Source organism: Nilaparvata lugens, chromosome 2, assembly GCF_014356525.2.
Source record: "Nilaparvata lugens isolate BPH chromosome 2, ASM1435652v1, whole genome shotgun sequence".
Classification (NCBI taxonomy): Eukaryota; Metazoa; Arthropoda; class Insecta; order Hemiptera; family Delphacidae; genus Nilaparvata; species Nilaparvata lugens.
Genome location: NC_052505.1, coordinates 20074451 through 20092829, shown reverse-complemented (window position 1 = coordinate 20092829; position 18379 = coordinate 20074451). Strand labels below are relative to the sequence as shown.

At 36.6% G+C, this 18379-nt stretch overlaps 1 protein-coding gene across 1 annotated transcript in view; it reads left to right on the top strand.

Moving 5' to 3' along the window:
- Nucleotides 1–18379, top strand: part of LOC120349594 — a 158208-nt gene that overhangs the window by 128804 nt on the left and 11025 nt on the right. Inside the window, exons 5-6 of the mRNA XM_039420008.1 lie at nucleotides 8366–8523; nucleotides 12789–12850. Coding sequence (XP_039275942.1) covers nucleotides 8366–8523; nucleotides 12789–12850 — 220 coding nt within the window. The remainder of the gene's footprint in view (nucleotides 1–8365; nucleotides 8524–12788; nucleotides 12851–18379) is intronic.

Sequence of the window (18379 nt, the reverse complement as noted above, 5' to 3'; positions counted from 1 at the left end):
TTGGGATGGTTGAAATTATCAACAAAAGTTTATAGGTTTCGGAAAATGACGAAGTTAAGTTATTTTCAATGAAAAATTGTAGAAAACTGACAGCACCAAGCAAATTTCTGAAGTCTACTCTTCTAAAAATTATTTCAAGTTCTGTTTTTAGGCGATTTTTCTCAAGAAATGAGTAAACCTTAACAGTATCTTCAAGCAAGGTATCTGGGAAATCCTTATTGAAATGTTCAAATTTTTTTGAGTCCAATAAACAGATTGCTGAATAGAATGTTGTGAATGAGAACCGGATTTTGATTTGAGTGGTGATGATGTCACAGGTTTCCTTGGCAGCCACTGTTCTACTGAGGTAGGTGTCCTCTTCGCGCCTTGAACGTTTGGGCACACTTCCTGCACAGTCTGCTACCATCTCCATCAAATCATTCATTTTAGTTCTTTCCTCTTCAACAGCTTTGATAAAATGTTCAACATTTGATTTGATTTTCATAGCATCTGTCTTAACTGTTTGCAGCTGATTATATAAAATGTCAACATGAGGCATTAGCCTGTGAAAAACCGAGAGCCAAAAAATGAATCTATTATCTTTGAGAAGACGAGCAATAGCACCTGCTTTTATAATACTAGAAGGTTGTTTTGATGTGGATTGAATCTCCTCCATACTACACTCGATTAGCTCTTCTCTATATTCAAAAACTGTATTCACAGTTCTACTTTTAAAATTCCACCTTGTTGCTGACGCCCTAGGTACACGTTTGCCGACTACTCTGTCTAAAACATCTAGTATTCTTTGAGGAGAATTTGAAAAAAAATTAGTAATTTTTAATCTCCTGTTTGATATTTTCTTGGCACACAGAAAGCATGCAGTCCAGCAATTCATTTTGAATGTCTTTGGAGGTGCCTTTGAAAACTGTAGCACTATTTAAATGTTCTTTCAAAGCCGAATCAAGCTCTGCAGTAAAATTCACAAGGCCTTTGAAAATTCCCGGATTTAAAGCATTGTCGTCCTCTCGATGACCCCTAAGAGCTAACTCAAATGCACCACAAAATTTAATGCAGTCTATAAGTTTGGAAAGCACATACCTATTTTTGGTGACTTGCTCATTATATTTTCTGATGCTCAAACGATAAGCACTATCAAGCTGTTGACGAACATCAATTTTACCAAGTAAATTGAAATCCAATGAAGCACTAATATGCGCATGTGAGTTTTCATGCTTTTTAATTTTTTGAGTCAAATGAGCTAAATCACACACACCGTTCTTAATCCATGCTGGATCACCTTTTTCGCGAGCAAACAACAAGCACAGAAAACAATAAAGTTTGTTAGTTTCTTCACAACCACACAGCCAAGATGTCTTTTCATATTGTTGGTCTTTGAAATCTCTCTTGTATGTCCTGGATTTCGATGTAGAAGTCTGATGTATATCAATTGTCGGTGTAGGCCTACCACTTTCCTTAATCGATATTTTTTCCTCAATTGATAAATTAGAGAACACTATCTCTTTTAAATAGCTAACTGAAACCTTTCTTGAACCCTCCATTCTCACTTTTCAAAACACAAGAAAGAAGAAACAAGAATTAACCTCAAAATCGACAACACATGTAGCGCAAACACGAAACTGCAAACAATAAACAAAGTAGTAGCCAGTGCCAGCTAGAACAGTTCATAAGTGGAAACGGCTCCAGAAGGCAATGGCGCCAATGCAAAGCACACAATCACAGCTATGAGCTGCTTGGAAAGCAGCTCACCGTAAAGCTAATGTAAATAGTCTCCCACCCCCCACGGGGAGGGAATTGAACTCGCCCAGCTACCATTTGAACCCATACTAACGCTTGGAGCAGTGATCCTGCTTGCTGTAGCGCGTAATTCAAAAGGTTATCTCAATGCGTGTACCTTGCTTGGTGCGCTCCTTATTGTTTTAATATTACAAGAAATTTGAGTATTACTATTACTTCAATCAATTTTCTATTGATTTGAACTTTAATTTATTGTAGCAATTTCATAGGGGGTTCACGTGCTCTTGTGCTCTCATGGACACGCTGCCACTGGATCTGAGGTATTCACTACAGACTCTTTCACTCTTAAGCTTTTCAACATCCCATCCTATAGGCATAACCTTTTGTTTACCCGCCATTGACAGCCTCTGTCTCACTACTACCATCACAATGAAATGGTCAGAGTCACAATTAGGTCCCCTATAGCTTCTTACATCAATGATTGATGATGCATTACGGGAGTCAACTATAACGTGATCAATCTGATTGATTGTTGTTGCATCTGGTGATTTCCAAGTTCCAAGATGAATACTCTCATGTGGGAATTGAGTGCTCCTAATTTGCATGTAATTTCTGATGATAAACTGACCAAGAAGAAACCCATTCTCATCTGTTTGCTGAGTATACTTCCCTGCCACTTGCTGTAAGTAACTTTCCTTTCCAATCTGGGCATTGAAATCTCCCATAACGATCAATTGATCATATTTAGATATTTTAGCACATACTTCTTCCAATTGTTCATAGAATACTTCTTTTCCAGCAATATTTTCCTCGTTTGTGGGAGCATGGACTGAAAGAACAGAAACATTTCTGAATTTCCCCTTAAGGCGTACTCGACACATTCTCTCATTTAATGCTTCGAAGTCCATCAGGGCTCCTCTCAATTTCTTAGCCACAATGAACCCTGTTCCGAACATCTCAGTTCGTTGCTCTGGACCACTATACAGGAGAGAGTAGTTGCTTTGATCAATTCTTCCTAGGCCTTTTCATCTCACCTCTTGCAATGCAACCAAATCAAACCATTGTCCTCACATTCCATGTTCCAAATACCAAATCATTACGTTTTTTTGCTTGCCGTTTTGTTTTTCCTGAAATCCGATCCGTCCGAGGCTGCTGTGTAGGTTTTGTAACAATGAGTTTTTACGGTGAAGAGCAGTTAACACTTCGCCCAACCCCCAACCTGGACGACCAGGGATTTGTTTAGAGTTACCTTCTCCTAGACAGCTTGCCTTCACCACGGCTTACGAGCGCTGTCTACCCTTGATTGTTTCGTTTCGGTTGACTTATTCCATACCCTTCATGGGAGTAAGAAGTGTTATCCAGCTGCACCAACGTGGAGGCGCACATCTTCATCATGGTTGCTGCAAAGCAATTCAAATTCAAATTGTTTATTTACCATCAATACAAATTCAAATTCAAAATTTAAATTCAAATTGTTTTTATTCTGATTCAAAAATCAAATACATACAAAGTTTCAAATACATCAAACATCAAAAATGGAAATAAAATACAAAGTGCACTGAAGAAATTGTATAAAATATAATTTATGTAATAAGGCTTTCTACATGACTGTATGATGTATTATGAAAAAAACAAAGCTTTTTTGAAACAGAATATTTCTAGCTTGCTGTAAGCATATAATGCTTAATGCGTGCAACCATCAATACAATCAATGCGAATAATTAAACAAAGTAGAATACATTCACACAGGTATGGTATAATTATCAAATTATTCTATTAATCAAGTTTATAATATTAGTATGCAATCAAGATTTTGGCTGGATAAAAAATATATATATAAGTAAATTTTTGGTATCTGAGCGCCATATTTCTGAAATGGTGTTTTGAGCTTGTTTTGGATGAACTCACGGTCTATCCAAAACTGTTTGAATCAAACCATGTATTCCATGGAATCCACATAGTTTCATTGAAACAATTCCAAACAAACCCGTATCCTATTCCAAAACAATTCAAACTCGTTTTCTAAAATATATATAACCTTAATCGCAATTATGTTCAGTAATGTGGGTTGAGAAAAAAATTAAAGAAGATAGTAGAAACCTCAAAATATAATTAAAGATAAACCATGCTCAAAAATAGAACAATTATCACAAAAAAATCATAAATCAAAATCAGAACATACAATTTCGAATGCCTTGTCTGACGAAGATGTGAGGGGCCCCAAACAATAATACCGTTGAATAAACACTTGATACCTCCCTCGCGTTCGCTACCTTTCAGCCTGCTGCTCTGCTCTGCTCCCCACGCCACGCATCAACCAAATGAGTGGTTGACCCACCCGCCACCAGGGTGCGCCTCAGTCGCCGCCACCCATTCCTGCGTTTCTATTGGCCGAGCACCGCCGGCCAATAGCAGCGCAGGTGAACTCGGGGACTGTGAATAAAAGGGGGCTACTCAGCTACCCTCGATAGCACTTGCTCACTAGCAGCCTTCCACTGAAGAGCCAGAAGAGACCACCAGCCGAGACCACTACCAGAGACCACTACCAGCCGAGACCACTACCGAGACTAGGAGCAGAGCAGCGAGCAGGCCAATGAGGGAACCATGGCGAGACTAACCGCAACCTGAGGTGTCTTCCTTGTCTACTACCCAGCCGATGCCTAGGAGGAACCGAGCCGGCCGCTGAACCCAGAAGAGGAGGGCCCTATGTCGGCTTCGCCAGGTGGAGGAGAGGCTGAGGCTGTACACCGCCGCGCCAGCTGCGCCCCAAGACTTAGCGCCCCAGCCTAACAACTGGCACGCGGTTCTGGATGCGCGGGTTGGGTGCCGAACCGACATCGGAGTGTGTGCAGCGGAAGCCTACGACCCTGCCTGCCCGGGGTTTGACCAAAGGCCCCTTCTAAACGAGGAAGTGGTCGAGGAGGTCCTCCCGGCGGAGATTCGGCACGACCTCTGGCTAGTAGATCACCCGGTCAGCCCTCTCTGTAGCCCGGGTAAACCAGAGTGGAGACTGCGAACCATTGACTCGAGCCCCTGCCGGCCTGCTCTCGCACCAGACCGACCTGCCTGGGAACCTCGAGTGGCATGGTATCGCGCCAGTCGACGACTACCAAACATCTAGCCTACCTTGGTCCCTTTTAGGGCCACCAGCAACAATCTTGGTCCCTTTTCAGGGCCACCAGCAACAAACTTGGCCCTTTTCAGGGCCACCAAAAGCCATTTTTCCAGACAGTGGTAACAAACCCCTCGCTCGACCCGACTGACTAGCCCAATTGATGAACGAGCCACACCTTCCGCCATATCACACTTTTCTTCATCATTTGTGATTTGCGTTATAGATTTTCAATTTGAAAAAGACAAAAAACTGATTCTTTTTACGATGATGCTGATTTGGTAATCCTAAGTTGATTGAGGTCTTGATACGGAGATATTCATTTGGCGTCTTCTATTGGCATTATGACATATGTTATTAGTTGAAACTCAGACATGAGTGGGACATCAAGTGATGAGACATTCTGTATTAGTGCGACATCGAGGTATTGGTTCGACATCAGGAATTAGTTTGACCGCTGTAGAAGAAGACAAATATAAAAAAATCTGGTGTGGTACACTCACACAACTTTCCTTGCTCATTGAACTATATAAGCCTCATTATCAAACGAGAATAATTTAGGGGAATAACATAATGACGATTGACGGCAACATATTTGCAACTACGATCAGACTACTGTATATGTGTATATACAATTGTTTTCAGAGTACTTTTTCCTTTATGTAAATTGTGAAATTCGATGATTTTTTGAAATTCGTCAAAACAGCTGTTCTACAGATGAAATATCTTGACTATGACTGTGTTCTTTTTATAAACTGCTCTACCTACCGTACCCACGGTATATGGAAGAAGAAAAAGTAAAAACCGTGTACCTACCTATCTCATGCACGAGAAGGAGATTACAAAGTCCATTTCTCAAGGATTGGGTGGACCCCCATTAGTACCCCAGGAAAAAGACTCAGTTGATAGAGCTAATAAATAACTATACAGAGTATGGATTTGAAAAAAATCGTTAGAGCCGTTTTTGAGAAAATCGTGAAAAACATGGTTTTTTAGTAACTGTCATTTTTCCCAAGAATATTACGGAGCTCCTGCAATTTTCTCAGAAATGAGACTCATGTCAGTTGATAGTGCTTAAGGTTTTTGGACTCAGGGGACCTTGAAATGTATAGAAAACTTTAAATTGGGGTACCTTAATTTTTTTTGTAAAGCAATACTTTCCTTACCTATGGTAGTAGGGCAAGGAAAGTAATAATAATAATATTTTGATCAAACTTATAAAGAGTTTGTTCACAGATTAACAAAATAGAAGTTAATTACAAATGAGATTACAATTTTATTAGAATGGCAAAATTTGTTCCCAAGAATTTCGAGAGTATTAGAGATTTAATTTTAAAAGATTAATTTCCAGAATAAATTAGTATGACATTTTTATATATTTTTACTGAGAATTTATATGCTTGAACATTAAGTGTAATTCTGTTTAACATTATATATATTTTTCTATTCAATTATTTTAAACAATCTTTATATATATCTTAAAAGTTTATGTGGAAAAGAAAGATACAATTCCAGAAAAAGGTATAGTTACTATAACTTCTGAACTTCAAAGAGAAATAAAATTAAATTAGAATTTAGAAATATTGTTACCTTTTCAGCGGATTTTGGAGAGAAGAAAATTTTAACTTGAATAGAATAAATATAACTGGGCAAAACATATTACTAAAAATTTGAGGAAACTACTGACAAAAAAATTACATATAAAAGAAAAACTTCGTAATTGACTACATCTGTAGCTTATTCGTCTTCTGCTCAATTATTGAAAACTGGATCTACAGAAAATGAACTAGTTGGTAGTAGAGCTAGGCTTCGAATGAATCTGAAAACTTAGACTGAAGTCGAGATGTGACCAAGAAGTACGCAAACAATTTGATAATCAGAGAGTGAGAGAGACAGCTACCAGAGAAGTACAAAAAGGTATTACGGTAGAATGAGACAGAAAAATAGAGAGAATAACTGCTTATTAAAAACCGGATTTTAACTTGCTAACATGGTTAAAGACAAACAAGCCTTGTCTCCCTCTATCCAATGTCAAAAAAAAAATTAGAAGAGAGTTTCAAATTAGGAGAGTTTGTTTTCGGAAACTTAGTTCAATAATAAGATGAAAAGATGATAAAATTTATCATCTTTAAAAATTTATCATGATTATAAAATTTATCATGATGCCATGGTCTTTTTTTTTTTTTTTTTTTTTTTTTTTACTTTCTGTCATGGAAAGCATCGTTGGGCGTTCGTCCTAAGTCGGCTCCAGACAATCATGATGATTGTGTCATTCGGCAAGCAGCGCAAGCAGCGAATGTTCGGCGTTCGGCGAACTATTCGTCTAGATATTTTCCGATTAACGAACACTCACATCTACACACATGCGTGGTTTGCCGAGCACTTACTCGTTTTGGGGATAGCAAATACTCGTCAACTGAATGTCATCTACTGTCAACATGAAACAGCTGTTATGTAGCTAAGGTGAACGTGATATTTTCGAGCTCAAAATATAAGTGGTTTCATTCTTTATTTTGTGAATTTAAATTTTGTTTCATGTTTTTACAAAAGTTTTACTATCAATCTATCCAAATTTAAAATTGTTTGTTTTATTCTAATCTATATTCTTAGATTGTGATTTGGTGTAGAAATAGAAATGTTTTTAATAAATTCGACTCATGTAACAGTTTGTTACATCTCTCAACTGGTTAGTTGTAGTGGTGATGTTTTTCCGTGTACAGTTTGAATCCCAACGGCACAGAGAAGATTTTATAACTCTTACAACTTGTTTGTAAAGATCAAGTGAGATATGGCAGCTTTAGTGATAGGCTTATTACCCCTGAGATAACCCCTTGAGGCTTATTTCAGTGCACACCACGGCATGCTGATAAAGTCGCCTCAAAGTGCAAAAATTGACATTTGCATTGCCTGTTATTTGTAAGCGATTTCAAATTATTCCAATCAATAATATGAAGTTACATAACTCTCTTGAAGGTCACCTATCAGTAAAACTGCCATATCCCACTCAATATTCAATTTGTTCAAAATTGGAGAATGATGTGTCAATCAATTTGTATTAAATTTACTAGAATGATGTGTCAATCAATTTGTATCAAATTTACTAAAAAAAATGTTTGTGATCTTTTTGTAAACTCAATGGATTTTTTGGTTATTTGAGGAACAAAATTTAAAATGGCCGCCATTTAGTTTTATGAATTTGAAAATTTGGCATTATTTTTTGTAGCTCTATCTTGTTGTCATCTTGTGCAATAATAGTAATTATTATTCATTCAATTACTAATTGATTATTATTATTATCTTGTGCAGAGTTGCATTTCCATTACTCACTTGTTCAGCCGTTGTTGAAAAAAAATAGTATATGAAAAAAACAAACTGACGGCTGTGAGAGTAACTAAGGACTTCCTGACAGTTTAAAAATGATATTGAGATATGTTACATGTCTAGGAATAATGCCCTAAAATATTGGTTAGGAGTTTGGAAAGATTCTGTATAATATATTGAAGGTTTTTAATTTTTCAGTTTCCTGGCAATAGCACTTAAGTTATGCTGCACTTACAATAAAAATACTGGTGAGCAGATTGCTGGACTTGATGGAACACACTTGAAGGGAGATTTATCTTTACCAGAAAAAGATGTTGTTCTTTTCTTGAACAACAGAGGGTTCCTTACATGGGAAGGTGAGAGCATGAATTCAAGTTGGACTTTCTACCTAAGCTCAAAATAACCGAAAGTGGTAGTCAATTCATGCAAGATATTCAGGTTAAATGAGACGTGCAATCCTACTTTGGGCATTACTGGCAATACCCACACACCTAAATCAATCCAACAATGAAGTTTTGGCTCTTCTCAAATGTGAAAACTAGGTCTTTCAGCATATTCCGTGTATAATCCCAATCATGTTAAAATGAGAAAAAATAGTATGAGATAATAATTAATTAAAATAATTAGTATGAGAGAAAATTATGTTAGTCACATTCACCGTGAGCTGTACTGTTGTAAAATTATGATCCAGATAGGTGCATCCACCATTTGTTATAATAATTGCGAATTGTGATTTATAGACATGTTCAAAAATCTATAAGGTAGGATTTGAAACAAGGAATAACTAATGCGTACAATCAATCAGTTACAACATCTCGACTTACTACTCGAATAATACAACTTATTGAGCTTACATAGAAAAGTAATTATTTCAATTACTAGGTACATTAAAAACTTTTGAAAAAGGGAGCGATCCACCAGTTCCCAGACGGGAAGACTGTAAAATTGTTGTAGTGCAGCATTTTATGGTAGAGCAAGAAGTTGGTTTTATTCATTTATCACCTAATTGATTATTTTGGAATTTGTAAGAAACATATTTCAATTTAGGAGTTAGAATAATATTAAAGAAGTTCTGTGAGAATTGAAATGAATTTGACATCTTCTTCTTTCATAAAATGAGTTACCATACGCTTACACTGCATCAATTGTTAATTCAGGTATGACATTTTTAAAAATTTAATCAAATTGAAATATTTGAAAAAAACTTGTTTCAATTATTCTGCAAAAAACTTTAGTTGGAAATTCATTGGACTATTTTATTATTGTTATTATTATTTTTTTATAATAAAAGATGTATAATACAAATACAATATCATTTATCTGTAATCAGGGCCATGCCTTATATACAAAGAGTTGAGTACATAGTATTTAATAATACAATAAATTAATTAATCTACTTGATTGAATAACTTTTTCATAATAAGGTTTTTCGAGTATTGTTGTTATTTTGCTTAGTCTATTTAATATATTGACATGACTATTATTATTTCGAAATTGAGTTCAAGTGTCGGTATAATTTCAGCCAGTGGTATTTGAAATTAATGACCTAGTTCTAACAGCTCCTACACAAAAAATATAAATATTATTTATTCTTACAACATTTAATTTTCACAAAAAAACGTTAACTTTATCTGAATCCATTACAATATTTCTAATGAGTTTGCCAACCAATGTATCGTTTTCTTGCGTCATTATACATGGGGCATATCAGTAAGAAATTTTGTACCGATTCGTCGGTTCTAAGATTGCATATTGGACAGATCTCCCTGCAGTTCATCTAAGTACCCTTTCCCCCAAGAAACAAGTAAAAACATGTGTCACTGGCTAGTCTCAGTTGGGAAACACAGCGGAGTTTTTAAAAAGCCAACTTGTAATTCAGTTGTTCAACTATTACAAAATTTGGGTTTAAAAATGTATGCCTGGGTAATGAATGAAAGTTAAGGACCCTGCTAACATTTAAATTAAATAGGTTCTCGCTATGCTTATCCACTAGGTAAGTATAACACTTCTTTCAACCTTCCAGTAGTCGCACCCTACCAATACCTGCTATTACTATTACTAGAAGTAATAGTAGGTATTGACCCTACTCGATCACACGAGCAGTCGCGTGTTGTATTTTTTACAACATCCAATTTCCCGAGTGTTATGTATACTCTGTTTACTGTCAAAGCAAATTAATTAATTGTATAATTACTTTTTCCATTGACACGAACATTTGGATGATGTGAAATTATCATTTCATAGCCCAATAAGGTACATCAAGCAAAGCCATCAATCCTGTGTTATTTGTTCCTTTACAGTAACGTATACAGTCTTTCCCTATCTTATGCACAGTGCGACTTATGCACTGTCGCGACCAAATGTCACCTAAAGCCTAGTTTATACGATGACAATTGGCGAGACAGTTGCTTTGGACAATTGTCATCACGTGGTTGCGGATTGTTAGAGGCCAGGCCAGTTGAACAAGAACATACATGACCATCTATTGGCACGTCAGTTGACAACTAAACATGTCCGAGTTCTCATCATCTGTTGTGACTAAACAGTTGAACTGGCAAAACCAAGACAGCGCTACTGGCCTAAACCGTTCACACGGCGCAAATTGTCGCGACAACTGAGATTCCGAGTAGTGGGGGGCTCGCTGGGCCCAATTGACTGTCCATAGTCTACTCCCGGAGACAGTTGAATTTCGGGCCAATTGTCGGAACAGTTGGCAAGACAATTGGCCTGAACTGTTTATACAAAGCAATAATTTAATGCCAGTCAGTTGCCTTATGACAATTGTCTCGCCAGTTGACATCATATAAACTAGGCTTAAGGACTGAACCATTGCTCGGTTGATACTGTAACTCAGTGGAATGATGGGAGGAAAGTTTTGGAATGTATAGGTGACTCATTCACTGACACCACTCCATTCAATAGTTTTGTGCAGCAAAAAATCTGACCTTGTTGTACTTTTTACAACAGTGCGACTGCCTGAAGGTTAAAGTATTCATCAGTTCTATCCCCTGATCGGTCCACAGGTTCTTCCCTGAGGCATTATGGAATCGATTCCTTTCTTGATATAACCAGTTCTATTTGAATTTTGTGTCTCTGACCCTTACCTACCATGAGCTAATTCTTGTCTCGTAATGTCATAGCATTTTCTTGGGTATCTATTGACTGGCATTTCTAATAGTCATATTAACCAATTCAGAGCTTTTCGAAAGACTATTATTAACCAGTTTATGGCTACCTGTCTCAAGGCGAATCGCCCAGTAAGGGGTAACCTGACCCCTAAAAAGGGATAGCAAACTCTTGAATGATAGAAGATACAATACAGTTCAAAGACAAAACACAAGACATAATTGATTTGGAATTCCTAAAAATCAAATCCTATAATATAAGGTGAGCGATTCCTGTTTATATGTCTGTATGTCACTGGATCTCGAAAACTGCTCTAACGATTCTCACTAAGTTTGTAACAAAGTAGGTTTATGATGAAAAATCAGATTGCACTAGGTCACAACCCTGGGCTAACTCGCCGAAGGACATCAAAAATATAATACATCCTTGGAAAAACACCTGAAAATCTCGTCGTCTGTCGATAATGGAAGTGAGTGTGTGTGTGGGAGTGAGACGAGATTATGCCTAAGCTGTTGAGCTATTGCATTCAATCCGTTGATATCATGTGAAATATTATCCAGCAAGAAATTAATCAACATATGGTCAACATAATATGATTGCTTATTTTATTTTCTATGCTTTTGTACTCCAGAGCGAAGCTCGATCCCCCAATATTACAAACAATAAGGGGAAATGATTTGAAATTGGAACAATACTCATACAGTTGGTGTTGTCCATCCTATGTTGCCATAAATGGAAAACCAGTGGTATGTCCAGCCACTGGTCAGGTCTGTCTGTCTCTGGAGGTGAGCGATGTAAAAGTGTGTGTAGTTGAACGAGCGTTAGCAAGTTTTCACTTTTGACTTACTGAAGGCAAAAGTCGTTTCCGTCTGTTTGTATGTTTGACAGTAAATTTGGAAAGAGTTGATCAATCAGCAAGTTTTGAACACGTATTCTTCGAATCTTTTTACAGGTCAAGTTCGTAGGACAACAAAATTGACTCACTCCTTCGTCCTTTGTCAGGATATGAAAATAACATTGAAAGTGCATAAGAAAAAAATTCTTTTTGATTTATCATTTAGACAGCTGGAATCATTTGCCTGCTATCTCTGGAATTTCTTCATCAATTTAAAAAAGCTGATGCTATTTGGGAGTTATCACACAGACTGTCAGACTGACAGACTTTATGCGGCGACTCATGATTCCATCTGAATAATACACATTCCAAATCCTCGTCATGCTTTTCTCCAGAGAACCTCAACTCCAGAAATTATATCATCCTTCTAGAGAGTTGATATACGGTAACTCAGTTGAAGATTGAAGACAGGATAGAGGTTACCAGGCGCGGATCCAGAATTTCGACCAGAGGGGGGCGATTCAATGTCTAGAATATTATACACTGTAGGTAACACAATGTGAAATTCTGTGATCGTTTGCTTTTGATTAAAATTCCGCACACCTATGTGAGTGTAAGCTTTATTCATAAAACCATTAATCTTTCAATTATTTGTTACAGAAGCTGCTGGAAGGATATATTTCTTTGGAGGATATGAAGAGGCGAAGTCGCAGGCTACTACGGTAGTTGTTTGATTATACTCATATTATTGACACCTTTCTCCTGTTTTATTAAAATCTAAATTCATTGCTGTACAATACAGTAGGCTATCAAAAGCACAATATGGAGAATAATTGATTTCAAAATAAGTAATAAGGTACAATATATAATACATACGGTAGTAGTAGAAAATACTGTGAAAAGGGATGATGAAAATATGTAAAAAACTACTGAAATAAGTAAACTCTTCATTTGTAGAGCTTTAATCAAATAAAATTGAACATGACTTTCTACTAGTAACGGATCAACAACATTTGATATTTATGAATGAATCAATGACAACGAAAACATATGGTTTATCATATCATTCTACCCGGCTAGATTTTCGTGTTATCTTAGGGGCAAGATGACGGAGCGACACAGTGGACTCTTGTCCATCAGGGCGACGAATGTGAGCATACTCTGGGTTTGCCTCAATCAATTCAACTTCTTCTACTGATGAATCTTGCTTTGAATTTCGGTTCATTTTCTTCAGCCAAACTGGTCCTGGGCTCATTAGCCAAGATGGTAGTGACTGTCCATTTGTTGAGGATCTCATGTGTAGGAACATTCGTTCATGAGGGGTGCAATTTGTTGTAGTACACAAAAGAGATCGAATAGAGTGAAGTGCATCAGGCAACACTTCCTCCCATCGATTTGAATCAAGTCCTCGTGATCTTAGAGCTAGTGTTATTGCTTTCCATATAATTCCATTATATCGCTCTACTTGACCATTCCCTCTCGGATTGTAAGGCGTTGATCTACTAGTTGCTATCCCTTTTAAGCCAAGAAAGCTCTTCAACTCAGTTGACATGAAGGATGTTCCTCTGTCTGTGTGAATATAGCTTGGAAGGCCAAACATTGATATTAATGAGACCAGGCAATTTATGACTGTTCTCGCAGTCATGTCTGGACAAGGAAATACAAAAGGGAATCTTGAGTACTCATCAACCATCACCAGTAGGTATTTATTTCTTGTTTTTGATTGTACGGGTCCTTTGAAGTCCATATTAATTCGTTCAAAAGGTTTTGTTGCCTTTATGAGATTTCCTTTTGTCTTCATATACTGTGGTTTTATTTCAGAGCAAATTGCACAATTGGAGCAAATTTTCCTTACATCATCTACAGTATAGGGGAGATTTTTCATTCTGAGCCAGTGGTAGAAACGAGTAACACCAGGGTGACAAAGTTCATCATGGTATTTTGCCAAAGCTGAGTTCAATGTTGAACAACCAGCTGTAATACATATACGAGAGAGTGCATCAGCTGGTGCATTTTCTTTCCCAGGTCTGTAGACTATGTTGAATTTGTATTCAGATAATTCTGAATACACCTTTGTATCTTTTCATTTTTTATTTTTCTATTGTGTTGAGTGCCAAACATGAATGTGACTGATTTTTGGTCAGTGATCAAAGTGAATTGTTTTCGTAGTAAATAGTGTCTCCATTTTCTTATAGACTCCACAATGGCATAGGCTTCTTTCTCAACAGCTGAATGCCTGGTTTCACTTTGGGACAAAGTTCGTGAGAAAAAGGCTACTGGTCGAGAATTTTGTGTTAATGTTGCACCAATTGCAAAATCTGATGCATCTGTCTCAATTATGAATGGTACATTTTCATCAACAAAGAGCAGTACCGCGGAAGCAATTTCATTTTTCAACAATTCCAAAGTTTCCATCTGATCTTGAGATAGAGGGAATTTCTGTATGTGGACAAGGGGGTGAATCTTTTGAGAAAAGTTTTTAATCCATCGGGAGTAATGAGCCAGTAATCCCATGACGAGTCGTTTCATTTCTTTAGCATTTCTTGGGGGTGGAAAGTTCATGAGTGGTGCAAGGCGTTCTGGGTCAGGTTTAATTTCTCCATGTTTTATCTCATACCCAAGGAACTTCAATGATTTTTTTGAAAATTTACATTTTTCTTCATTTATAGTCAAGCCATACAATTCAATTACTTGTTGAAATTTCTTAAGATTTCTGTCATGTTCTTCTTGATCTGAACCACAAATGACAACATCATCCAAATAGGCAAAGCAGTCGTTCAAATTCTCTCTTTCTATAATTCCGTTTATTGTACGTTGGAAGGCAGCTACTCCATTGGTTACTCTGAATGGTATTCGTTTGAACTGATAAAGTTTTCGGCCTACTTCAAAGGCAGTGTAATGTCGTTCATTCTCAAGAATCGGTATTTGAGGGTAAGCTGACTTGAAATCTACAGTACTAAAAATGTTGTACTTGGCAATTGTGTTTACAAGATCTTCGATCAATGGGAGAGGGTATGCGTCTAAATTTGTGAATTTATTAATAGTCTGTGAATAGTCTATGACCATTCGTTTCTTCTGTCCATTGGTTACAATGAAAGGCTGGGCACGCCAACTGGACTGGCTTTCCTCAATTATTCCTTCTGTAAGGAGGCGATTGACCTCATTCTTCATGAATTCATAGTCATCTTGTGGGTGTCTTCTGGATCGGGTAGTTATTGGGTGGCAATCGGGAGTCAAGTCATTGAAAAGGGAACATGGTTTTATCATGGCCTCCACCAAGAGGCAATCTTTCAAGGGTGGTGTGGTTGTAGAATTATTATCTATTACAAGAGGCTGTTTATTACCATTGAATGCTAAACTTATTGTAGAGTGATTCATCAAAAAATCGTGACCAAGTATCACATTGCAACAGCATTCTTTTATTACCAAGAGTTTAATATTGTTGTATTCATTTCCTTTGTACACAATATTGCTATAAACACATGCTTTTGTAGCGGTGTTATGTTGAACAGATGCAAATCTAAATTATATTATCTAAGTTATAAAACAAGAATCTGATGCAGTTTTAAATTTATTTGTTTTTGCAAATTTTTCATCAATAAAACTGGCAACACTTCCGGTATCAATAAGAGCTGGTGTATTTATTCCATTCACCGAAACAATAATTGTAGCTTTAGAAAGATTACTGGCTATACCAGCTGCAGTAATAGTTGACGTAGACCTAGTTAGTTTTTCTTTGAGCGTTTTACTTTTACACACATGGGAAAAGTGTCCAATTCGGGAACATTTATGACAAGTCTTTCCTATTGCAGGACATTCTTGAGAATTTGAGTGTTTTTTATATCCGCAACGTTGGCATTGAACGGATTTCTCTACAATTGCCTGTCGATTTTGGGTTACAGCATTAACATCTGAGAAAGATTCACTCAAGCTTATGTTTTTATTTTCTTCAACAGAGTTTGTATAACAAGTACTTTTAAAGGAGTCGGCATATGTTTTTGCGGATTCAAGAACACGTGCTTGGGAAACGGTTTCTTGTAGACTCAAATCTCCTTGTTGAAAAAGTTTCTCTTTAATTTCAATAGAACATAACCCTGAAACAAGAGCATCTCTAATATGCTCGTTTTTGTTTTCTTCGGCTGACACTCTAGTGAAGTTACATGATAAGCTTAATCTTTTTAGTTCAGAATAGTAGTGATCAATGGACTCACCTTTTGTTGTTTTGCATTAGCAAGGCAGTATCGTGCATAAATTTCGTTCTTTGGTTTAACGAACATATCTTCCAACATGGATATAGTTTCTTCATATGAAGTATAGCTTTCCACAATTTCGTATAAAGCAGGTGATAAGAAGTTTACCAATATTTTCATTTTGTCTTTGGTTGTCGTTCCTTCTAAGAAATTTTCGAACGTCTTTTTCCAATGTTTCCACTCTCTCTCTGCCGTAGGCGAATCTGGGTCGATAGATAATTCCTTTGGCTTGAGAAACTTGTCAATATGTGATTCCATCTTATCTTCTTCGTAGTTACGGTTTTCAATCGTTTTTGTCTTTTTCTTTGTCGGCATTTTATTTGATTAAATTGAAATAAGTAAACTCTTCATTTGTAGAGCTTTAATCAAATAAAATTGAACATGACTTTCTACTAGTAACGGATCAACAACATTTGATATTTATGAATGAATCAATGACAACGAAAACATATGGTTTATCATATCAACTACAAATTAATTTTTTCCTGCACTGCCAACATGAGGGAACATTGTTTGTTGTCAGTGAGTCGCAAGATGACACTATCTTCTCTTGTTACGATATGGAATTTGGTTTCAAAATACAGATTATAGATGAATTATTGTGACTCGTGAGCAATATGGAATCATTTCTCCTAATAATAGAAAATTCCCAGAGTAAAAAAGTAAAATACAGAGAAGACTACCTGTACGATATACAGAGTGATTATAAAAGAACTTTACCACATTGAAAGCACATAAATATTTAAAGAATAAATATTGATATGATTTAAAGAATTGAGAAAGGTGTCATTTTGTTGCAAAACACTTCAAGTTTGAGGTGAAGTGCTATTTTAGTTCCATGTGACAGCCGTTGATAATGCAACATATATCCCACCGATAATCGATTTCTTGCTACACTCGTACCAGCAGCATATCAGGTGTAACTTATACAACCGCAGTGATCCGATTCCATTAAAATTGTCTGGTAAGGGCGAAACATAAACCTCATCCTTGATGAAACCTCACAGGAAGAAATTCATCCATTAAGAAAACCATTAAATTTGTGAGTAGAAAAGCTACGTTTAGTGTTCACTAACACTTGATTATTCAATGTATAGGTACTCATTCATTTCATTTTTGTATCATTTATTAGTATCTTCAAATGTTGAGATCATTGAAACGGTTTGAGATATCGATGTGCAGGGTTCGCCATTAATTTTCCTTTTGAACATCTGTATCGAAATCATGTATCACATGACCACCTCCTCATTTGAAAAATGAAGTTCGATTCAAAATGAAGCTGGATTCAAAATGAAGTTGGATCCATATATGACGGACAAAAGTTTTGAAGCTACAGAAAGTTTTTTTTTCTCAATAATTGGAATAGGATCCCCATGAAACTGTGGTAATTATCATATCTCGCTCGTTCAATAATCAAGCAAAGCTTGGTAGTACTTTACGACTCTTCAGTGATATACTACGAGGGTAGTCTGATAAGTAATGTACACACCATGATTGTATGTACAAACTAAATAACCATCAGAAGCGTGGTTGGTAGCATGTGAAAGTTCTATTCATCCTCTACACGGCTGCATAGTTTGAAGGTATTGTGTTCATCCAGTTTGGTTTAGTTAGTGAATGAATGGCGTCATGTTCTGTTGTTATGTTAACGTAAATAAAACAACACGCTGTTATCGAATTTTCAACTGCTGAGAAAATGAATCCCAGTGAGATTCACCATTGGTTAGAGGCTGTTCATTGTGCCAATACTGTTCATAGGTGAAATTGTGAATCAATGGGTTTTGAAATTTCATGTTTGCCAACCTGGAAAATCCTCAATCAATTGTTGATGAAACACGCAGTGAACGTTCAATCACTACACTACCACAGACGATAATCATCATGAACTCATTAAAGACCTTATTCAGAATGACCGGCAAAAGAATTAACAGCATATCGCAAACCCAGTTGGAACGCCTTCAAACTGTGCAGCCGTGTAGAGGATAAATTACTTCCACATCC